General features: G+C 43.9%; 1 protein-coding gene across 1 annotated transcript in view; it reads left to right on the top strand.

The window, feature by feature from the left end:
• The first annotated feature begins 1,285 nt into the window (after window positions 1–1,285).
• The window catches only part of CD9 (CD9 molecule), a 39,044-nt gene continuing 14,674 nt past the window's right edge, over window positions 1,286–25,655 (top strand). Inside the window, exon 1 of the mRNA XM_056517207.1 lies at window positions 1,286–1,471. Within this exon, the coding sequence (XP_056373182.1) occupies window positions 1,406–1,471 (66 nt within the window). The 5' untranslated portion in view covers window positions 1,286–1,405. The remainder of the gene's footprint in view (window positions 1,472–25,655) is intronic.

Here is a 25,655-nt window from a genome sequence, read left to right as displayed (position 1 = left end):
CCTCTAGCAGTTGCAAAACTACAAATCCCAGCATTCCCAGACAGCTGAATACAGGATGCCTCGCAGACTAGAGTAATGTTTCCCAAGCAGGGTGCCTCCAGCAGTTGCAAAACTACAACTCCCAGCATGACTGGACAGCCAAAGACAGGATGTCCAGGCAGGCTGGGACTGCGTTTTCCAAGCAGGGTGCCTCCAGAAGTTGCAAAACTACAACTCCCAACATGCCCAGACAGCTGAATACAGGATGCCTGGCAGACTAGAGTAATGTTTCCCAAGCAGGGTGCCTCCAGCAGTTGCAAAACTACAACTCCCAACATGCCCAGACAGCTGAATACAGGATGCCTGGCAGACTAATGTTTCCTAAGCAGGGTGCCTCCAGCAGTTGCAAAACTACAACTCCCAGCATGACTGGACAGCCAAAGACAGGATGCCTGGCAGACTGGGGCTGTGTTTTCCAAGCAGGGTGCCTCCAGCAGTTGCAAAACTACAACTCCCAACATGCCCAGACCGCTGAATACAGGATGCCTGGCAGACTAATGTTTCCCAAGCAGGGTTCCTCCAGCAGTTGCAAAACTACAACTCCCAGCATGACTGGACAGCCAAAGACAGGATGTCCAGGCAGGCTGGGGCTGTGTTTTCCAAGCAGGGTGCCTCCAGCAGTTGCAAAACTACAACTCCCAACATGCCCAGACAGCTGAATACAGGATGCCTGGCAGACTAGAGTAATGTTTCCCAAGCAGGGTGCCTCCAGCAGTTGCAAAACTACAAATCCCAACATGCCCAGACAGCTGAATACAGGATGCCTGGCAGACTAATGTTTCGCAAGCAGGGTGCCTCCAGCAGTTGCAAAACTACAACTCCCAGCATGCCCGGACAGCCAAAGGCTGTCCGGGCATACTGGGAGTTGTACTTTTGCAACAGCTGGAGGCATCCTGCTTGGGAAACACTTTGTTAGATGCTGAGGATTTCTCTCACTGAAGGCAATAAGGCAGAATGCCATTGGCCGTACAGGAATGCTGGGAGTTGTAGTTTTGCAACAGCTGGAGTCACACTGGTTGAAAAACACTACCCTTTATAGAGACCTGATCAATTTCTGTACTGCACTGCAGACTATGTTGGCACCACTGAGCAACAGGACGTAACTATAGTAAAGTACAGTCATAAAACTCCCTTTTTTTACTCTGAAGCAAACATGAAACCTTTTACACCCATGTAGGTGTGGCTGTAACCTGAGCCTGCAGTGGGGAGTGTCCGCCTGCAGGGGGCGCTAGAGCTGTTGGCTGGACAGCAGCATTGCTTGTAAGGCAGGGCTGGGGAGTGAGGCAACAGGCACACCCTGTGCACAGACTGGGGATCTTACATTAGCAACTTCTCCTGAGTTCACCACAGCTCCAGCAGTGCCACCATGCCCGTCAAAGGAGGAACCAAGTGCATTAAATACCTGCTCTTCGCCTTTAACTTCATCTTCTGGGTGAGTGCAAGCTCTGTGGGCAAGTGTGGGGGGTGGGGAAAGGGGATGTGGTTGCAAAGGGGGGAGTCTGCTGGGCTCAGGGGAGTTGTGCCAGGACTTTGTGAGCCTTTATACTATGAATCCTGTTTATTGTTTTGTTACATTTGTTGTTACATCTGTATCTCCTGCTTGTTGTTTTGTTGTATTGTGTTACAGTGCTGGTAGGATCACAAGTCTCCCCTCTCCCTGTCTCAGGTTAGGTTAAGACCCCACTTTTGGAGTATTCACCGTCCAGTCCATGGGTATGTTACTGGGTTCACATCACGTTTTTGCCTTACTGTTTCTAATCAGTTTTTCTAAAGAAAACCGTATGGCAAAATAAAATAAATAAACGTATGGGAAAAAGTAAACTGTGTGTGTGTGTGTGTTTTCAATCGTGCATACGGTTCTGTCCGTTTTTATAATAACAAAAACCCCATACGTTTTTGAAAATTGTGTCCATTTTTAATGGGAGGGATGTTGGGTGGTTGATCACGGTTTAAACACCGTACTGCAACCGCATACGTTTTTTTATTTATTTTTTTTAAAAACATGGACGTCAATGGGCAACGCACATGTATACGGTTCCATACGGGAAACCGTATACAGTTTTTAGGCTGGGTTCACATCACGTTTTCAGCCATACGGGACCGCATACGGCTGGGGGGAGCTAAAACCTTGCGCTCCTGTATGCCGCCTGTATGTTATGTATTTCAATGTCAGGAACTGTCCAGAGCAGGAAAGGGTTGCTATGGGGATTTGCTCCTACTCTGGACAGTTCCTGACATGGACAGGGGTGTCAGCAGAGAGCACTGTGGTCAGACAGAAAGGAAATTCAAAAAGAAAATAACTTCCTCTATAGTATACAGCAGCTGATAAGTACTGGAAGGATTCATATTTTTTTTAAATAGAAGTAATTAATTTACAAATCTGTTTTAACTTTCTGGCACCATTTGATTTAAAAAACAAACAAACGGTGGAGTACCCCTTTAGTAGCTACTAGGAATGTGGTTCCAAAAGCAAGCTAACATGCTGGTACTTTTAGTTCTCTGCATGGCGTGGGCTCATATTATGGTTTACCCAGTCTACTGGGGGCTGCAGTGCTGAGTTGCCCATAGCAACCAATCAGATCGCTACTTTCATTTTTAACAAGGCCTCTGCAAAATGAAAGAAGCGATCTGATAGGTTGCTATGGGCAACTCAGCAACTTTTCCTCTGGACAGGTTGTGATGAATCTCCCCCACATTTCCCGGTGAATGATTCCAGCATGTCGGCTATCTAGGTGTGATGGAATTTGTAGTTCTACATGTATTAAAAGAGCTGCCTATAACTACTCTGGGTAGTAGTTAAAGGGGTACTCCAGTGAAAACCTTTTTTCTTTTAAATCAACTGGTGTCAGAAAGTTAAACATATTTGTAAATTACTTCTATTAAAAAATCTTAATCCTTCCAGTACTTATTAGCTGCTGAATGCTACAGAGGAAATTCCTTTCTTTTTGGAACACTGATGACATCACGAGCACAGTGCTCTCTGCTGACATCTCTGTCAATTTTAGCAACCATGCATAGCAGATGTATGCTAAGGGCAGCATGGTGGCTCAGTGGTTACCACTGCTACCTTGCAGTGCTGGGGGCTTGGGTTCAAATCCCACTAAGGACAACAATAAATAAAGGGTTATTATTATTATAATAATGTCAGCAGAGAGAACTGTGCTCGTGATGTCATCAGAGAGCATTCCAAAAAGAAAATAATTTCCTCTGTAGTATTCAGCAGCTAATAAGTACAGGAAGGATTAAGATTTTTTTAATAGAAGTAATTTACAAATATGTTTAACTTTCTGCCACCAGTTGATTTAAAAGAAAAAAGGTTTTCACCGGAGTACCCCCTTTAAATCTGTGTTTCCCAAAAAGGGTACCTTCAGCTGTTGCAAAACTACAACTCCCAGCATGCCCAGACAGCCAAAGGCTGTCTGGGCATGCTGGGATTTGTAGTTTTGCATTAGCTAGAGGCACCCTGATTGGGAAACACTGCCCCAGCCTATCCAGTAGTGTCAAGCGCGAACATTTGAAATGCAAATTTTTACCGCGATTTTGCGAATATTTAAAATATAGTGATGTATATTCGTAATGACTAATATATTCATTTTTTGTGCGAGTATTTATGCGAAAACCGGCATTTCTAGACTGGACACTGATCCCTCCCTTCTTTTAGGTGAAAGATATAATCGCGCATGCGCACTATGCGGATTTCATTACGAATTTTCGCATGGAAGAAAGAACGAACATGCGAATTTCGCAAACATAGATCGAATATTCGTTCATACATTCGCAAAATATCACTAATTTGAATATGGCCCCTGACGCTCATCACTACAATCCAGTATCTTGTCTTCAACTGTCTGGGCATGCTGGGAGATGTAGTTTTGCAACAGCTGGAGGCACATTGGTTGGGAAACACCGCATCAGCCTGTCTGGGCATGCTGGGAGTTGTAGTTTTGCAACAGCTGGAGGCACATTGGTTGGGAAACACCGCATCAGCCTGTCTGGGCATGCTGGGAGTTGTAGTTTTGCAACAGCTGGAGGCACCCTGGTTAGAAAACACCTCCCCAGACTGTCTGGGCATGCTGGGAGTTGTAGTTTTGCAACAGCTGGAGGCACCCTGGTTAGAAAACACCTCCCCAGACTGTCTGGGCATGCTGGGAGTTGTAGTTTTGCAACAGCTGGAGGCACCCTGGTTAGAAAACACCTCCCCAGACTGTCTGGGCATGCTGGGAGTTGTAGTTTTGCAACAGCTGGAGGCACCCTGGTTAGAAAACACCTCCCCAGACTGTCTGGGCATGCTGGGAGTTGTAGTTTTGCAACAGCTGGAGGCACTATGGTTGGGAAACACTGCATAAACCAAATGTTTATGGTTATGGCGTTAGCAGGTGAACATGATGGACTGTACAGATGTTGCCCTTGCTGGCTTTACGGTGGAGATCAAAGAGATCAAAAGCAATCCAAAGTGTTCCTGTTCTGGATGTTATTCTCATCATCTCCTTAGTCAGCGACTAATTGTGATGGAAAATGTGACGTTCATGGATACCAATGGGAGGACGCACTACTTGGTTCTACCTCATGTTGGCGCTGCACAGAGATAAAAACATCATTTACACTGGGCAAGGCCCATTCTACTCACATTGCTTCCAAGATGTGGGGTCCGTAGTAGACAACCCCCTCTTAAAGGAGAATGAACAGTTTTAGGAACACAAGTGTGCCCCCCCCCCTTAACTAGTGCCTTGTGTGTTCATTGACTATAGCTGAGGCAGTGTTTCCCAACCAGGGTGCCTCCGGCTGTTGCAGAACTACAACTCCCAGCATGCCCATAGTTCCTAATCCCCCATACCTCTAACCGAATGGAGAACATTATAGAGCAGTGCTGGTCAGTGTAAGCCAGTGTTTCTCAACCATTGTGCCTTCGGCTGTCCGGGCATGCTGGAAGTTGTAGTTTAGCAACAGCTGGAGGCACACTGGTTGGGAAACATCAGGTTAGACAAACACTATTGATTTCATGGGCAATAAAGACCCTGTTGGACTGAGAAGAGCAGATGTGCTGTCTTGGCGGAGAGTCATCTGGACAGGTGGCGTTTTTAAGAGACGGTACCATTTGCCCCCCATTGTTGTCTATAGTGGGCACACATTCCTAGGCTGGGAAATAGATTATTGCATATAAAGCAGTGCTATAATAGGGGGAAAAGGATACCCGATAACCTGCTGGGAGTTGTAGTTCTGCAACAGCTGGAGAGCCACAGGTTGGATAACACTGGTTTATGGAATTGTGCAGTGTGTCCCAACCAGTGTCCCTCCAGCTGTTGCGAACTACAACTTCCAGCATGCCCGGACAGCCGATGGCTGTCCGGGCATGCTGGAAATTGTAGTTTTGCAACAGCTGGAGGCACCCTGGTTGAAATACACTGCTTAAACAGCTACCTGTTATATTATCAGAAGACTCATAAGTTAAAAATGATTATCCAGGAATTATTTACAAAAAAAAAGCTAATTTCTTCCAAAAACAGCGCCATCCTCATCCTCAGGCTATGTATGGTATCACCATGTCATTTACTTCAATGGAACTGAGCAGCAATACCTCACAGAATCTGAGGACATGGGTGGCGCTGTTTTGGACTTTCTTTTAAATTCTCAGAATTCTTAAGATCTCTGCTTGCTGTCAGTGACTATAATCATCTTTTGCTCAGGAGGAGCAGCCTAGTTTGTGCATTAAAGAAGTTATCCAGGATTCGAAAAACAGAGCTGATTTCTTCCTGAAAACAGCTCCACTCTTGTCGTTTGTTTGTGGGCTTGTAGCTAAGGTCAATTAAAGTGACCGAAGCCAAGTTGTAATACCACACACAACCTGAGGACCGGGGTGGTGCTGTTTTGGAAAGAAATTATCTCTGTTTTTCTATTCCCGGATAACCCTTTTAAAGGGTTTATCCAGGATTAGAAATATAGAGCTTATTTCTTTTAAAAAAAAAAAAAAAAAAAAAAACAGCACCACCCCTGTCCTCAGGTTGTGTGTGGTATTGCAGCCCGGTGTCATTGAGGTGAATGGAGGCAAGTTGCAATACCACGTCAAAAGAATTGAAGGGGGGGGGGGGGGAATCGACTTGTAAGGTCAAAAATAAATATCCAATTGGGTGCTGCACTAGTGTTGCAATTCCACACACAACCTGAGAACAGGGGTGGTGCTGTTTTTGGAATAAATCAGCTCTGTTTTTCTAATCCTAAATAAAGCCACTGAAAACGGTTATCCAGGAATAGTAGAACAGAGGAAATGTCTTCCTTAAAACAGTGCCACCCCTGTTCTCAGGTTGTGTGTAGTATTACAACTTGGCTCCATTCACTTCAATGGAACTGAGCTGTAAGGGTATGTTCACACGAGCGGATCCATGGCGTAATTTACGCTGCGGATCCGCCGCTGAAGGACCTCTGTATTCTGCCTTAAACATGTGCCTGCTCATAGCGGCAATACGCCGCTACGTGCACACACACTGAAAGGATATGTGAGTCGCCACGCATGTGCGGTGTACTCGCACACATCGCGGCCGCTCCCCCTGCTCAATGAGAGCTGCCGCGATGTGCGAGTATACTGCGACTCGCACATTGTACTGTGTCTGCTCTTAGCGGCGTATTGGCGCTCCGAGCAGGCACATGTAAAGGCAGAATACAGAGGGTCCTTCAGCGGCGGATCCGCTGTGAAAATCCACTCGTCTGAACGTACCCTAATACCGCTGCAAATCAGCTTTGTTTTTCTAACCTATTTATACTGATGAGATTGGTGTAATTCCTCATTTCACCTGTAGAGGTGCTGTAGATAAGTGAAAAACTTGCTGGCTCTGATCAGTCGATCTCTGGGATCTGAGCAGTGGGACAATCTGTGATCAGTTTAGCTCAAGACTCTTACAATAAGGACTTTTTTGGGCACATGTAGATCTATCCTTTTGTAATCTTGTTAATGAGAACTACAACTCTGAGCGTGCACCATTATTCAGAGCATGCTGGACTTGTAGTGTTCTCCTCCGCAGTCTGGCTGGAGAGATGTGGAGCAGTCATGTAACACCATGGCCTCTTTGGGGAGTCCCCTCTCTAGCAGGTTGTTATCCCGCCCTCCTGAGACAGTGCTCTGAGGACTCCTCTATTTCTGGGGCTGACATAACAAGGATTGGTGCTGCACAGTGATTTGTCAGGGACTGGAGAGACTCGCCGGGACCGCCCACGTGTCTGTTCATTGTTTTGCAAACATTGGCAGGAGAAAAGCCTGAGAGAGAGAACTGTGCCTCAGAGTGTCCTCGCCAGTTACTCTTAACCCCTTAAGGACCAATACAAATAAACCTGTACGCCCCTGAAAGACCAGGCCTGTTTTTTCAAATCTTTATTAGAGAATAACTCTGGTAACCGTTTTGCCAATCACGATAATTCTGACATTGTTTTTTTGTCACAAGTAGTCCTTCATGTACATAGTAAAAGTAGCCGATATCATTTGTAGTTTTTTTTTATAATGCAAAAAATCATGAAATTTTTACAAAAAATTCGGATTTTTTGCTATTTTAACACTAATAGGGTGCATATATTTATACATACTGACCAAATAGTTTATGAAACTTATACTTTCAGATGTCTACTTTATTTTGACATCATTTTTTTTGTTTTTAATTAACATTTTAAATTAGTTAGAAGCCTAACAATTTAACTTGAAATTTAGAAAATTTGAAAAGTACCGTATTTATCGGCGTATAACACGCACTTTTTAGGCTAAAATTTTTAGCCTAAAGTCTGTGTGCGTGTTATACGCAGATACACCCCCAGGAAAGGCAGGGGGAGAGAGGCTGTCGCTGCCCGCTTCTCTCCCCCTGCCTTTCCTGGGGTCTAGAGCGCTGCTGTCGGCCCTTTTCACCCCCTGGTTTTCGGCGCCGCTGCCCGTTCTGTCCCCCTGACTATCGGTGCCGGCGCCGATAGCCAGGGAGAGAGAAGCGGCGCTGACAGCCAGGGGGAGAGAAGGGGCAGCGGCACCCATTGCCGGCACCACTGCCCCGTTGCCTCCCCCCATCCCAGGTGGCATAATTACCTGAGTTGGGTCCGCGCTGCTCCAGGCCTCCTTCGTGCATCCCCGGCGTCGTTGCTATGCGCTGAACGGCGCGGCGCATGACGTCAGAGCGCCGCGCCGTGCATAGCAACGACGCTGGGGACGCACGACGGAGGCCTGGAGCAGCGCGGACCGGACTCAGGTAATTATGCCACCGGGGATGGGGGGAGGCAACGGGGCAGCGGCGCCGGCAATGGGTGCCGCTGCCCCTTCTCTCCCCCTGGCTGTCGGCGCCGCTTCTCTCCCCCTGGCTATCGGCGCCGGCACCAATAGTCAGGGGGACAGAACGGGCAGCGGCGCCGATAACCAGGGGGTGAAAAGGGCCGACAGCAGCGCTCTAGACCCCAGGAAAGGCAGGGGGAGAGAAGCGGGCAGCGACGGCCTCTCTCCCCCTGCCTTTCCTGGGGGTGTATCGGGGTATACACGCGCACATACGCACCCTCATTTTATCATGGATATTTGGGTAAAAAACTTTTTTTACCCAAATATCCTTGGTAAAATGAAGGTGCGTGTTATAGGCCGGTGCGTGGTATACCCCGATAAATACGGTACATCTTTTTTTGTGTGCTATGCAGAAATTAAAAGGTAGTAGAACATAGGAACACCCCCCCCCCCCCCCCCAATGACCCCATTTTAAAAACTAGACCCCTTAAGGTATTCGCTAGGGGGTACAGTGAGTATTTTAACACCATAGTTTTTTGGCAGGAATTATTACAAAGTCAGTGTTAAAAATTCGAAATTAGCAATTTTTCACAAATGCATCATTTGGGGGGCATATTTTTTGTACATCACTTCTGATATTGAAAGAAATGCACCCTATATTTTATTTAGCTGCTTGTCCCATGTTCGGAAATACCCCCGCTTTGGCCATATATGGTTCCTTGGCCGCGTGGTAGGAGAGGAGCGCCATTTGGCTTTCAGGGCAGAACAGTACCCCCACCCCCACAAGTGACCCCATTTATATACCGCACCCCTACAAGTTATTGGCTGGACAAGGGACCACTCTGATTGGTCCTTGGTCGGCTGGCAGTATAACGCGTCTGTCTGTGACAGTTAAGGCTCCTGATAGATATATCCGCCATGTTGTGGGAATAAGCACCCGCTCATGGCGAATATATCCATCACTGCTGCGGCTGGGTAGCTCAGTGTGTCCGCTCATGACTGCTGGCGGGAAATCCGCCGCTATGAGTGGACACACAAAGCTACCCAGCCGCAGCAGGGAGCTCATTACCGTGACTGCTGCATAATGTGTAGGATCACATGGTGGACATCCGCAACATATTACATGCTCCGCCATGTCCGCTAATGCGATCCTACACATTATGCATTTTTTTAAATTAGATTCATTTAATAAATGTATTTTTAATATATATATATATATATATATATATATATATATATATATTTTATTTTTTATTTATTTATTTATATTTTATTTATTTTTTACACTTATTACATTATTTATTTTTACACTTTTATTTTATTAATTTATTTATTTTTACACTTTTTAATGCTTTGGAATACTTAATATTCCAAAGCATTGCAGTTATATGCTGCCTGCCAGTTTTCACTAACAGGCAGCATATTAGGACTTGCCTCTGGCACGTCCTTTCAGGCAATACCCAGGGCAGACCTGGGGGTCTTTGTAGGACCCCCGGCTGCCCAGGTATGCAGCAGCACCCCGGGTTGGCGCTGCGGGGTGCTGCAGAGGAGACAGAGGGAGCCCCCTCCCTCTGTCAGAACTCCTTACAGCGCGCGGTCACTTCTGACCGCGGCTGTAAGGGTTAAACTGCCGGGAGTGAAGTGAACTTCACTCCCGGCAGTGCGGCAGGTCCCGGCCAGCCGCGGACACACACAGCACCCCGCGATCGCGATGCGGGGTGCTGCAGGATTGACAGAGGGAGCTCCCTCTGTCATAACACTTACAGCCCGCGGTCACTTCCGACCGCGGCTGTAAGGGTTAAAACTGCCGGGACCGAAGTTTACTTCGGTCCTGGCAGTGCAGCAGGGTCCCGGCTGTGTGATACAGCAGAGTCCCTGCCGCGATCTCGTGGGTGCACTGGGCAGCACCCACGAGAATAATGGACGAGTATAGACGTATATACTCGTCCTTGGTCGTTATCGGGTTAAAGGGGAAATCCCTGTCCTAAATTCTGGTAATTCTGTGTCCATGTCATAGATAAATTATACAGTGACCTCACCAGCAGAATAGTGAATACAGCTCTGGAGTATAATACAGGATATAACTCAGGATCAGTACAGGATAAGTAATGTAATGTATGTACACAGTGACCTCACCAGCAGAATAGTGAGTACAGCTCTGGAGTATAATACAGGATATAACTCAGGATCAGTACAGGATAAGTAATGTAATGTATGTACACAATGACCCCACCAGCAGAATAGTGAGTACAGCTCTGGAGTATAATACAGGATATAATTCAGGATCAGTACATGATAAGGAATGTATGTACACAGTGACCTCACCAGCAGAATAGTGAGTGCAGCTCTGGAGTATAATACAGGATATAACTCAGGATCAGTATAGGATAAGTAATGTAATGTATGTACACAGTGACCACACCAGAAGAATAGTGAGTGCAGCCCTGGAGTATAATACAGGATATAACTCAGGATCAGTACAGGATAAGTAATGTAATTTATATACACAGTGACCTCACCAGCAGAATAGTGAGTACAGCTCTGGAATATAATACAGGGGACGAGGAATGCCAAATAGAGAATCCCTTGGATATGTAGTGTTGAGGAGGAGTCGGAGACATAACTTGTAGCACCTGGGTCCCAGTGTGGACTATGTATAACTAGTCCTCTACCTATTACGTGCTCCGTGCACAGTCTAGACATTCTGTCCAATTCATATACCGCTCACATGATCAGAATTGGTCTCAGCACATGGACCCCCACCAAGTAAACTTTAGGCTCCCTTTAAAGGGGTAAAACATTTTTATCAGCTGGTGCCAGAAAGTTAAACAGATTTGTAAATTACTTCTATTTAAAAATCTTAACCCTTCCAGTACTTATTAGCTGCTGTATACCACAGAGGAAATACTTTTCTTTTTGAATTTCCTTTCTGTCTGGCCAGTGTTCTCTGCTGACACCTCTGTCCATTTTAGGAACTTTCCAGCGTAGGATAGGTTTGCTATGGGGATTTGCTCCTACTCCTAAAAGCACTTCCTCTGGAACATACAGCAGCTGATAAGTACTGGAATGATTAAGAATTTTTAATAGAAGTAATTTACAAATCTGTTTAACTTTCTGGCACCAGTTGATTAAAAAAAAAAAAAAGTTTTCCAGTGGAGTACCCTTTTATGACCTTAACCCCTTAAGGACGCAGGACGTAAATGTACGTCCTGGTGCGGTGGTACTTAACGCACCAGGACGTACATTTACGTCCTAAGCATAACCGCGGGCATCGGAGCGATGCCCGTGTCATGCGCGGCTGATCCCGGCTGCTGATCGCAGCCAGGGACCCGCCGGCAATGGCCGACGCCCGCGATCTCGCGGGCGTCCGCCATTAACCCCTCAGGTGCCGGGATCAATACAGATCCCGGCATCTGCGGCAGTTCGCGATTAAAATGAACGATCGGATCGCCCGCAGCGCTGCTGCGGGGATCCGATCATTCATAACGCCGCACGGAGGTCCCCTCTCCTTCCTCCGAGCGGCTCCCGGCGTCTCCTGCTCTGGTCTGTGATCGAGCAGACCAGAGCAGAAGATGACCGATAATACTGATCTGTTCTATGTCCTATACATAGAACAGATCAGTATTAGCAATCATGGTATTGCTATGAATAGTCCCCTATGGGGACTATTTAAGTGTAAAAAAAAAATGTAAAAAAATGTAAAAGTAAAAAAAAAGTGAAAAATCCCCTCCCCCAATAAAAAAGTAAATCGTCCGTTTTTTCCTATTTTACCACCAAAAAGCGTAAAAAACATTTTTTATAGACATATTTGGTATCGCCGCGTGCGTAAATGTCCGAACTATTAAAATAAAATGTTAATGATCCCGTACGGTGAACGGCGTGAACGAAAAAAAATTTAAAAAGTCCAAAATTCCTACTTTTTTAATACATTTTATTAAAAAAAAAATTATAAAAAATGTATTAAAAGTTTTTTATATGCAAATGTGGTATCAAAAAAAAGTACAGATCATGGCGCAAAAAATGAGCCCCCATACCGCCGCTTATACGGAAAAATAAAAAAGTTATAGGTCATCAAAATAAAGGGATTATAAACGTACTAATTTGGTTTAAAAGTTTGTGATTTTTTTTAAGCGCAACAATAATATAAAAGTATATAATAATGGGTATCATTTTAATCGTATTGACCCTCAGAATAAAGAACACACGTCATTTTTACCAGAAATTGTACGGCGTGAAAACAAAACCTTCCAAAATTAACAAAATTGCGTTTTTCGTTTTAATTTCCCCACAAAAATAGTGTTTTTTGGTTGCGCCATACATTTTATGATATAATGAGTGATGTCATTACAAAGGACAACTAGTCGCGCAAAAAACAAGCCCTCATACTAGTCTGTGGATGAAAATATAAAAGAGTTATGATTTTTAGAAGGCGAGGAGGAAAAAATGAAAACGTAAAAATTAAATTGTCTGAGTCCTTAAGGCCAAAATGGGCTGAGTCCTTAAGGGGTTAAAGGGCTACACAGTGACTTGATGACCACCGCATACCTGCCTGGTGCTGACAACCATTACAGGTGTAGAGAGACCTATAGGGCAGTGGTCTCCAACCTGCAGACCTCCAGATGTTGCAAAACTACAATTCCCAGCATGCCCGGACAGCCAACGGCTGTCCGGGCATGCTGGGAGTTGTAGTTTTGCAACATCTGGAGGTCCGCAGGTTGAAGACCACTGCTGTAGGGATTCTCTATAATAAGCTGTTCAGGGGCCAGGGCCTATGGGGGAGATTTATCAAAACCTGTCCAGACGAAAAGTTGCCCAGTGGCCCATAGCAACCAATCAGATCGCTTCTTTCATTTTTAACAAGGCCTCTGCAAAATGAAAGAAGCGATCTGATTGGTTGCTATGGGCAACTGGGCAACTTTTCCTCAGGACAGGTTTTGATAAATCTCCCCCTATATACTTATAATGCAAAGGGGCCGTCGCTCCTTCTTCTGTAGATAACATGTCCTGGGGTTACCTTAGAAATGTAAATATTTGCTCAGTCCGGCTCTTCTGTGGCCCTTCCTCTGGAATATTTGCCATTCTTGACCTGAAGACGTGAAAAGGCCATTGTGCTGTGGTAATCGCCAGTCTATGGTGACGTCACGGGCTTCCACGCCTTCACCACAAGGATTGTCTGAGGTTTCGTATGGTGTGCGAGGGACACAGAGGGGGCACGGCTGAGTTTCAGCTTAGGAGAGTATTCTCCAACTTGTCTCTCCCATCAGGCCCGGCCGAACCACAAAGCCACAAGTTGATAAACACCGTAAGTCATTAAAGGGGTATTCAGGTAAAAAAAAAAACTTTTTTTTATTTTTTAAATTTTTTTTTTTTAAATCAACTGGTGGCAGAAAATTAAACAGATTTGTAAATTACTTCTATTATAAAAATAAAGAAATCTTAATCCTTTCAGTACTTATCAGCTGCTGAAGTTGAGTTGTTCTTTTCTGTCTGACCACAGTGCCCTCTGCTGACACATCTGTCCGTCTCAGGAACTGTCCGGAGCAGGATAGGTTTGCTATAGGGATTTGCTCCTACTCTGGACAGTTCCTGAGAAGGACAGAGGTGTCAGTAGAGAGCACTGTTGTCAGACAGAAAAGAACAACTGAACTTCAGCAGCTGATAAGTAATGGAAGGATTAAGATTTTATTATTATTATTATTATTATTTTTTTTTTTTTTTTATAGAAGTCATTTACAAATCAGTTTAACTTTCTGGAGACAGTTGATATGAAAAAAAGAAATGTTTTTTTTTTTTTTTTTTTTTTTTACTGGAATACCCCTTTAAAGGGTGTTTAACAAAATACTAACGCCCCAGAAGGATAGCCCAGTAATTTAAGATTTTTTTTTCCCCGAAACAGCGCCACCCTTGTCTACAGGCAGTGTCTGGTATTGCAGCTTTGCTGCAATACCAGACACTGCCTATAGACAAGGGTGGTGCTGTTTCGGGAAAAAAAAAATACTTATTTCCTTCATTGTCTAGTATTGCAGCTTGGCTACACATGAATGAGCTGCAGTCCCACACGCTGCCTAAGGACAAAGGTGGCGATGTTTCTGCAAAGATCTCCTTTTATTTTAAAATAGACTGCCTTCTTGTATCATCTGTGCATAAAATGCCTGTCTATGCTTCAAAGGGTGGAATCAATGACCTCTGTGTGTGTGTGGAGTGGTGGGTTGGTTATCATTCTCCACAGGGTTGCAAGGAATTGTAGCTCAGGTGTGCTGCAAAGGGTCAGGTGACCGATGTGTGGGAGGAAAAAAACTGACCTCACACTTAAAAACAAGGGATCCTGGAACTTGTAGTTGTAGGGAGGGGACTCCAACAGGAAATAGCCATTTCACAAAAAAGAAAGCCTCAGCGTCTGGCAGGTAAGCACTAAAGTTACCTTATTGTAGATTTCCCCTTCAAAAGCCAAAATTTTGCCAGTCATTTTAGTTGCGATACCAGACATAGCCTAAAAGCAGGAGTGGCGCTGTTTCTGAAATAGAAAAAAAAAATATATTATTTTTATACACTACATTGTGGATTTGTAAGCACTGAAAGAAGAAAAAAAACTATCTCCCTTATCTGTGCATTTATGCTGGTGATTTTTCCCATTGTAAGTAAATCTAATTGGAGCCCGATACTGAAACATTTATTAAATTTTTTTCAAATTTGTTTCTATTTTTTTATTGTTTGTTTATATTTTTGTATATTATTATGGGGGGCAGCCATCTTGCCTCTGCTGTTTTTTCTAACAACATTTAGAGATATGCTTTACAGCATGGCCCATGGACATAAGCAACAATGCGAGCTGTCCCATTCACATAAATAGGAAAGGTGTCTGGGTGTGCTCTGTGACCTTTTTCCACAGGGAGGCCGATCTGTGAGTTTCATCTGTGGTCATTTCTACTGGTGTAACTTTTCACTGAATTCTGTACAGATCCCTTTCCAGCACCCTCCTCCTCTTCCTCACAGACAGAACAGGAAGTCTTGGTTTAGTTTTTTCCCTAGTGGTGAGAATGAAAACTGCAAAATAATTTTAAAATACTGATGGTAAAATAAAAAATTACAATATATAAAAATCACAAAAAAGAAAAAAAATGTTTCTTATAAACATGTTATAAACAATTGGTCACTTTTTGATGAGTAATTTTTATAGTATGACCACATGTAGCGCACATTTTTTCAGGTCAAAATAATTTCTAATTGTTTATTTTATTTATTCGTATTAATCATTTTTAAATGTTAAAATATACACCACGGGTGTTATTTTATTTTTTATTTTTTTTGTTTGTTTCCGACTCTGTCTCGACTCTGCTGACAAGTCCATGTAAGGTATGAACTCATTTTCAAGGAGCTGTAGTGGTTTTCCATGATAATCATGTCTAGTAGATGAATCACGTACAGCACTAGAGCCATAAGACACCGCAGTCATGGGACAATGTCATGTGACCAGAAAGGACATGAGATCAGCCATGGGACTGCACGGATTCCGAAGAGGGCCCTAATGTAACATTTTTAGCAACATTATATTGTAAACTGAATTTAATATCTCGACTATCCTGCAAAACGTCCATGTTCTTAGTGCTGGCCTCTAGTGGCCAAATGTAGTTTTAAACAAAAGTCTTGCTTTACAGCCTAACCCTAAAACAGTGTTTTTAGCAGTAATGTTACCATAGTGTCTCAGACAACATGCTAAAGTAGTGCAGTCCATATGACAGAAAGTATGAGGCAGGGAGGATAGAAGGCATTACACAATAACGAAGTTCTGTTTTATGAGTCCCTTAAATTTCCTTTCACAGATGGCGGGACACTTTGCCCTACATAACTGCAAATACTACAGCTTGACCTGTAATGAACCAGTGGTCATGGAATAATAGGAAACGTCTGCTTCAAGAATTGTTCCGGAAATTTATACGCCTATTTTTGCATAGTTACTGTGAACATTATTTTCCAGTTCATGAATATGTGCATAGAAAATCCCTGTACTGATCCTGAGTTATATCCTGTATTATACTCCAGATCTGTACTCACTATTCTGCTGGTGAGGTCACTGTGTACAAACATTACATTACTTATCCTGTACTGATCCTGAGTTATATCCTGTATTATACCCCAGATCTGTACTCACTATTCTGCTGGTGAGGTCATTGTGTACATACATTACATTACTTATCCTGTACTGATCCTGAGTTATATCCTGTATTATACTCCAGAGCTGTACTCACTATTCTGCTGGTGGGATCACTGTGTACATACATTACTTATCCTGTACTGATCCTGAGCTATATCCTGTATTATACTCCAGAGCTGTACTCACTATTCTGCTGGTGAGGTCACTGTGTACATACATTACATTACTTATCCTGTACTGATCCTGAGTTATATCCTGTATTATACTCCAGAGCTGTACTCACTATTCTGCTGGTGGGGTCACTGTGTACATACATTACATTACTTATCCTGTACTGATCCTGAGTTATATCCTGTATTATACTCCAGAGCTGTACTCACTATTCTGCTGGTGGGATCACTGTGTACATACATTACTTATCCTGTACTGATCCTGAGCTATATCCTGTATTATACTCCAGAGCTGTACTCACTATTCTGCTGGTGAGGTCACTGTGTACATACATTACATTACTTATCCTGTACTGATCCTGAGTTATATCCTGTATTATACTCCAGAGCTGTACTCACTATTCTGCTGGTGGGGTCACTGTGTACATACATTACATTACTTATCCTGTACTGATCCTGAGTTATATCCTGTATCATACTCCAGAGCAGTACTCACTATTCTGCTGGGGGGGGGGGGGGGGTCACTGGAGTATAATACAGGATATAACTCAGGATCAGTACAGGATAAGTAATGTAATGTATGTACACAGTGACCTCACCAGCAGAATAGTGAGTACAGCTCTGGAGTATAATACAGGATATAAATCAGGATCAGTACAGGATAAGTAATGTAATGTATGTACACAGTGACCCCACCAGCAGAATAGTGAGTACAGCTCTGGAGTATAATACAGGATATAGCTCAGGATCAGTACAGGATAAGTAATGTAATGTATGTACACAGTGACCTCACCAGCAGAATAGTGAGTACAGCTCTGGAGTATAATACAGGATATAACTCAGGATCAGTACAGGATCAGTAATGTAATGTATGTATACAGTGACCCCAGCAGCAGAATAGTGAGTACAGCTCTGTTGTATAGTACAGGATAGGTAATGTATGCATACATTTTCACTTTAAAATATTCAACCCCCTATCTCCATAGGGGTCCTCCAGGATAGTGATCACTGTCTCCTGGGAAAACTTCTCTCTTAAATGTATGCATCAATAATATATTTATCATTTAGAATAATTAATTATTATATCATTTTTTTTATATAGTGCCGGCAGATTCCGCAGCTCTGTAATACATAAATCGGTCCCTGTCCCCATTGGAGCTCACAATGTAAATTCTTTTATCAGTATGCTTTTTTTTTTTTTTTTATTATTATTATTATTTTTTTTTTTTTTTATATAAAGTGTGCGAGGAAGCATGCAAACATGGGGAGAACATACAAACTCTTTGCAGATGTTGTCCTTAGCGGGACTTGCACCCCAGAGTCCAGTGCTGCTGGGCCACAGTGCTAACCACTGAGCCGTGTATTGTTTTTTATTATAAGCATGGCTTGTATCGGTTTTTGTAGCTTGTGTTTGATGTGTTGCTGTTAGAAACTGTCCGAATGATTTATCAAGTCAACAGGCGTGTCTGCCGCCCGCCGTACACACCCCGGATTATTCACACTCTAGTTATTTTATGAGCTTTATTTTTTTGCCGACAAAAGGGAAAGTGAGTCCCGAGTCACAAAGGACACGGATGAAGGCGTCTGATCATCTTCATCATAGATAGCCGTATTCTCCAGCTGTTACAAAACTACAATTCCCATCATGCCCGGACAGCCGAAGGCTGTCCGGGCATGATGGGAGTTGTAGTTTTGCAACAGCCTGAGAGCCACTGATTGGAAAAAAAACACTAAAGCCAGCTTTTATGTTGTGAATGAAACAATGCTGTAATACCAGATGCCGCCATTAGACGGGGAGTGGCGCCGTTTCTAGAACAAAGCTATGTTTTCCTGAAGTAAAGCCACCCCCTGATTACCATGTTTAGATTCTGAATTGCCAGAACATGCAGAATCCTGGCTGTCCAGGTTACAATAGCTTCTATGCAGACCTATGTGTCTCCATGGTAACAGACTGCAAATGAATGTTAATGTAGTCAGATATTGCATAATTGTCACTCTCTTCCATCTGCTCTGCCGCTGTTAGATACCTCTGGCGGCACCTTATCTCCCCCGAGAACTAAAGGATGAGGTATGTTGAAATCCAGCATGCCTGACCCTTTCCCTAAAACTACCCCCACCCTGAGATCTGGCAATGGGGGGGGGGGGGGGGGGGCATTCGAGAGACCACCATACACCTGGAACAATTTAGATTAAAGTGAACCTGTCGTATTACAGAAAATAATATGTGTTACTCACAAGATCATGCAGATTTTTACATTTATTTTTGTGTGTCTACCTTTTCGTATTTGGCTCACAAATACCTACATTTTGCTGCTTGTTTATTCTGAAATCCACTGCTCAAAAAGGGGCTTGTCTGGGGCAAGCACTGAGCCCGCCATCATTTACCATGTATTCACTTCCTCCCTGAGTCTGCTGTGCTGGGGCTACTCATCCAATCACTGCAGGCTGCTCTGTAACCCCCCTCTGTCCTCATGCTGCAGTCTGATAGGACAGGAGTGAGCACAGAGGAATGCTAGTCCCGTCCTCACTGCCTCGACTTTGTCCCTGCCTGTGCTTTAGCTGGGACAAAGATGATGCTGAAGCTGGACAGGATTGTCTTCTGTATGGTATGGGGACCCCTAGTGGCCTTTTTTTTTTTTTTTTTTTATAAGCCATGATTTCTATAAAAATCATATTTTTTATGAAGTATATTAGAAAAGTTAATGTTTTGCCAAGATGTACAACATATAAAAAGCTTTTGATTCTGACAGTGTCTATTTAAATTAGTAGCAAAAGTATTCATACCCATTTGTTTGGACACAGCATTTCCCCTGGGTTACACAGAACTTCTCCCCATAAATAAATCTGCTTTACGAGCTTGGTCATATGAGACTGTTTTGTGTATAATACAGCTGCCTTGTAAACTACTAATGGGTCTCACATAAACTGTGGCCGCTTGGTGTAAACACTGTTGAGCGCCTAGCGATGCTTCTCGAGGATGTTTATAGGACTTTTTGTGTTACGTCGGAGCTTTTACTAAATGTCATTAGCGTTGCATCCAGGGCCGGATCATCATTGGCGCTCATGGAGCGCCTGCTCAGGGCCCCGGTCACACTCGGGACATCCCTGTGTCCCGAAAAATCTTTTCAGGACACAAGGATGTCCCGGCGGTTACCTCTCTGCGGTGGCCCCCGCGTTAACTTTAAAAACGCAGGGGCCGCCGGGAATTTGCGTACGCAGGGACGTCACTGACGTCCCGTTTTTGCGCCCATAGAAGAAATGCGGAGCGGAGAAGCGAGGAGATGGGTGCACGCGCATGGTAAGTTACCAGCGGCACGTCATCTTCAGTGTTCCGACCTCCGCTCCCGGGACCTACTGCTATGGCCCATAGGCCATAGCAGTAGATCGTGACACCGGTCCCCGGACCGGTGGAGCGGTGGTCGGAACACTGAAGTGGGGCAGTAAACAGGCAAACAGCCACACTGTGTATGGCTGAAGGCTGTATGTCTGTGGGGGAACTGTACTGCACCTAATGTGGGGGAACTGTACTGCACCTAATGTGGGGGAACTGTACTGCACCTAATGTGGGGGAACTGTACTGCACCTAATGTGGGGGAACTATACTGCACCTAATGTGGGGGAACTATACTGCACCTAATGTGGGGGAACTATACTGCACCTAATGTGGGGGAACTATACTGCACCTAATGTGGGGGAACTATACTGCACCTAATGTGGGGGAACTATACTGCACCTAATGCGGGGGGACTATACTGCACCTAATGCGGGGGGACTATACTGCACCTAATGCGGGGGGACTATACTGCACCTAATGCGGGGGGACTATACTGCACCTAATGCGGGGGGACTATACTGCACCTAATGCGGGGGGACTATACTGCACCTAATGTGGGGGAGCTGTGGTGGGGATTTATTTTTTTTTAAGGGGTTGAGACATTTTAGATATGTATAGGTTTAGTTTATGAGAATTGTGCGATTTTACAGATACTAGAATATGAAAAACATGTCTGCTTTCTTCCCAAAACAGTGCCACTCTTGTCCTCAGTTTGTGTGTGGCATTACAGCTTAGCTCCATTGAAGTGAATGGAATTAAAGTTTTAATACCACACACCCCTAGACATCTTATCCCCTATCCAAAAGATGGGGATAAGATGTCTGATCACGGGGGTCCCGCCTCGCCAGTCATCTTGACACGGAGCAAAGTTTGCTCTTTGCACCGGATGTATGGGGTGCCGCAGCCGAGATCGCAGGGGTCCCCAGCGGTGGGACCTCCGCTCTTAGACATCTTATCCCCTATCCTTTTGGATAGGGGATGAGATGTCTAGGGGCAGAGTACCCCTTTAAGCGGACACACAGGGCTACTCAGCTGTAGCAGGGAGCTTGCTCTATTGACTGTCATCAGCAGCATAAAATAGACTGCGGACGCACTACGTGTGACCATTGAAGTGTTCCTGTCTTTTTAAAAATGTCACAGACATGTTAACCAATTTGATTGGGTGGTGTATCATTGCTGCGAACCCCACTGATCATAAGAATAGGTGCAAAGAAGCGCGCAGTAGTGCACTTTACTCCCCAGCTTGCAGTTTTTTTTAGTTTATTTTTTTTTTTAAAGGGGTACTCCGGTGAAAACCTTTTTTCTTTTGAATCAACTGGAGCCAGAAAGTTAAACATATTTGTAAATTACTTCTATTAAAAAATCTTAATCCTTCCAGTACTTATTAGCTGCTGAATGCTACAGAGGAAATTCCTTTCTTTTTGGAACACTGATGACATCACGAGCACAGTGCTCTCTGCTGACATCTCTGTCCAGATGTATGCTAAGGGCAGCAGGGTGGCTCAGTGGTTAGCACTACTGCCTTGCAGTGCTGGGGCCTTGGGTTCAAACCCCACTAAAGACAACAATAAATAGTTATTATTATTATTATAATGACGTCAGCTAAGATCACTGTGCTCGTGATGTCATCAGAGAGAATTCCAAAAGAAAATAATTTCCTCTGTAGTCTTCAGAAGCTAATAAGTACAGGAAGGATTAAGATTTTTTAATAGAAGTAATTTACAAATCTGTTTAACTTTCTGGCGCCAGTTGATTTAAAAGAAAAAAGGTTTTCACCGGAGTACCCCTTTAAATAAAAGGGACACTTTCATCATCCGATGAACTTTTCTTTATCTGACCTCCCATACACTTCCACCCTCTCCTCACCTCATGATGCTGCTGTCACATACCGTCATGTCCTCGCTAGCCTCGGACAGCTCACGTCCACTGACAAGGCCAACACACTCCTCTCCTGACTGCATCATAATCATCATCCTGCATAGGGTGTTGTCCCAGCAGCTTCCCCCACATTCGGCACACACCCTTCTCCAGGGAATTCCTCAGTATAACGATCCTTTTATTCTATGGACTCCTTATTGATAGTACTTGGTGAGGCCTACGCTCTACTTGTACTGAGCGCTTGTGGTACTGCCATCCTAGAAGGGTTATCCTGTACAGGGACTCTGCTGCTGTCCAATGTTATAGAAAGGGTGTTATTAGGGAGACTTTTTGTCTGGCACTATTATTTGGGCGACTCTGATCTGTAGCTGGCACGGTTATGGAAAAATACTGTAGCTGGCACTGTTTGGGGGTGGGGGGGGGGAATCTGCATCTGACACCATGGAAGGTGTCCTTTAGCTGACACTGTTATGGGGGAACTTTGTGGCGGCATTTTTTATTGGGGCACTTTGTTGCTGGCCATGTTTTAGGGAGCACTTTGGGTCTGGCACTGTTATGGAAAGGACACGTTGTTGCTGGCGCTGTTATGGGAGGAACTTTGTGGCTGGCACTGTTATGGAGAGGACACGTTGTGGCTGGCACTGTTATGGGAGGAACTTTGTGGCTGGCACTGTTATGGAGAGGACAAGTTGTGGCTGGCACTGTTATGGAGAGGACACGTTGTGGCTGGCACTGTTATGGAGAGGACACGTTGTGGCTGGCACTGTTATGGGAGGATCTTTGGGGCTGGCACTGTTATGGAAAGGACACGTTGTGGCTGGCACTGTTATGGAGAGGACAAGTTGTGGCTGGCACTGTTATGGAGAGGACAAGTTGTGGCTGGCACTGTTATGGGAGGATCTTTGGGGCTGGAACTGTTATGGAGAGGACAAGTTGTGGCTGGCACTGTTATGGAGAGGACACGTTGTTGCTGGCACTGTTATGGGAGGAACTTTGTGGCTGGCACTGTTATGGGAGGAACTTTGGGGCTGGCACTGTTATGGAAAGGACACGTTGTGGCTGGCACTGTTATGGAGAGGACACGTTGTTGCTGGCGCCGTTATTGGGGGACACTGTGGCTGGCACTGTTATGGAAAGAACACGTTGTGGCTGGCACTGTTATGGAGAGGACACGTTGTGGCTGGCACTGTTATGGAGAGGACACGTTGTGGCTGGCACTGTTATGGAGAGGACATGTTGTGGCTGGCACTGTTATGGAGAGGACACGTTGTTGCTGGCGCTGTTATTGGGGGACACTGTGGCTGGCACTGTTATGGAGAGGACAAGTTGTGGCTGGCACTGTTATGGAGAGGACACGTTGTGGCTGGCGCTGTTATTGGGGGACACTGTGGCTGGCACAGTTATGGTAGCGATACTTTTGAGGCTGGCATGGTTATGGTAGCGACACTTTGTGGCTAGCTCTTTAATGGTAGAGACACTTTGTGGATGACACGTTTATGGTAGCTGGCACTGTTATTTGGGGACACTTTGTGGCTGGCACTGTTTCTGCAAGGTTGCATTCTGTGCCATTAGTAAATAGTCTACCCTATCCCAATGTATAGACTCCTCTCCTATCCCCCATATTACTCTGGATACAGCGGTGGCTCAGACATTTGTTGTCATCAGTTTGTTGCTGAGGAGACATAACACTCGCAGTTTCCAGCCGAGGTCAAACGCTTCCTTTATCTCTCGCTTGTTGATAGTTGTATATGACGTCCCCTTAGGCTCTGTATATAAATGCCGCGCAGCTCTCCAGTGACTGTATAGGAAGTCCCCGTAGACTTGGGGGCAGCTTTATTAGTCACCTTTTCCCTCATTCAGTAACTGTTCATCCCGAGCTTCCTGGTTCATACACACAGTGTAACTGGTAGAGGAGGCAAAGAAAAAGAGATTTGTATCATTGTCTACCGAGCCATAACATCATGTTCTAGCTGCATGTGACTGTTGCGTTACAGTGTACAAGGAAACCCATTTCTCTCGGTTCCAAGAATGGAATCTAGGTGAGGAAAACCAGTTTGTGCAGTGATCCCGGCCTCGTTCTTACTGGTTGTGCATTACATCAAGAGAACAATGAGTCATCTTTGTGGAAAATCTGGGTAGAGCCCAGCGGTTTCACCTGACTGTTTCGCCTCTACTTAAAGGGCCAACAACACCAAAACCACCATCTTCTTAAAGTGACACTGCTACAGTCAGTCACATAGGTATATCCAATAAAATGTCTGCTAAATAAAATTATTATTTTATTAATTTGTTTTGTCCAGAATCGGTTAATTCTAAGGCTATGTTCACATGATAGAATTTCCATGTGGAATTCTGCATGGAGATTTCACTGCAGCAGAGTCCCATTGATTCTGCTGCGCTGCTCACAGTGCAAAACTTTTAATTCCAGTGTCTGCAGAAAGAATAGTTATATCTATTCTTTATACAGACTCCACACGGAAATGCATTGCCGTCTATGAGACGTTCCATTCCCAAGTGGCCCTAGCGACGGCATGTTCTGCCGGTGCACCACTATCAGGGCAATGTCCGCACAGAGATCTTCAGTACGGACATTTGCATGTGAACAAAGCCTAACTGCTGGTTTAGAATCTTTTTTTAATTCTTCTGAATTGCTTCTGTGATGTATAATCTTAAAGATGATCTGTCATATCCCACAAAAAAACTCAAAATGTTATGTTACTCAGTACCTGATCCTGATCATGTACATTTTTTTTTTTTTTTGTGTGTGTGTGTGTCTGGCGCCTATAGTTCTCTCACAAATACCTCATATCTGTTGCTCACTTAGTTTGTCATTCTGTGCTTTGGAGGGGGCGTGTCTTTACTATAAATTGCTATTTTTGTAATAGTCACTTCCATTCCACAATTATTTATTTTACAAATTATGTACAGTTTTTTTTTTTTTTTTGTAACCACAAGTTCACACACTTTTTTATTTATTTAACGTACATATTTATGATCTCATTACATTTCCTGGGTTAATAGAAGCTAAAATAGCAGAATTAGTATAAGTAAATAATACATAATAAACATATAATATATATATATATATACTGTATAATGTGTGTGTGTGTGTGTATATAGATAGAGATTTATATAATCTCTCTCTCTATATATATCTATATATGTATATATCTCTCTCTCTCTCTCTCTCTCTATATATATATATATATATATATATATATATATATATATATATATGTATGTGTATATCTCTCTCTCTCTCTCTATATCTATATCTATATCTATATCTATATCTATATCTATATCTATATATATATATATATATATATATATATATTATCTCTATATGTGTGTATATATATATATATATATATATATATATATATATGTATGTACCCGGCGTTGCCCGGTTTTTCCTTCCTAATCCTTGTTGGGGAGGAAAATAAACAAAGGAGGAAGCTTTTGACTTCATATCCCGACCACCTTTCCCCGACCTCCCTTCCGCGACCTCCTATCGCGACTATCCCGTCCTCCTATCCCGTCCCGTAATATGTGTACCAGGTATTGAAATATCTCCAGCCGTATGGAAGTTATGTGGGAACATACATTTCCCATTGATTTGCATGGGACTTTAAACAAAACCCCCAACCCTCACAAATGGGGGTAGTTAAGGGTTAAATTAACTATCCTATATTTTAAGTGGACATATAAGTAACATGTGACCAAGTATTTTCGAAATATCTCCAGCCGTTTGGAAGTTATGCAGTAACATATATTTCCCATTGACTTGTATAGGACTTTAAATATAAACCCCGCCCCTGGCAAATGGGGGTGAGTAAGGGTTAAATC

This window comes from Hyla sarda, chromosome 4 (assembly GCF_029499605.1).
Source record: "Hyla sarda isolate aHylSar1 chromosome 4, aHylSar1.hap1, whole genome shotgun sequence".
NCBI classification, from domain to species: Eukaryota; Metazoa; Chordata; class Amphibia; order Anura; family Hylidae; genus Hyla; species Hyla sarda.
This window is presented reverse-complemented; position numbering and strand designations above follow the sequence as displayed.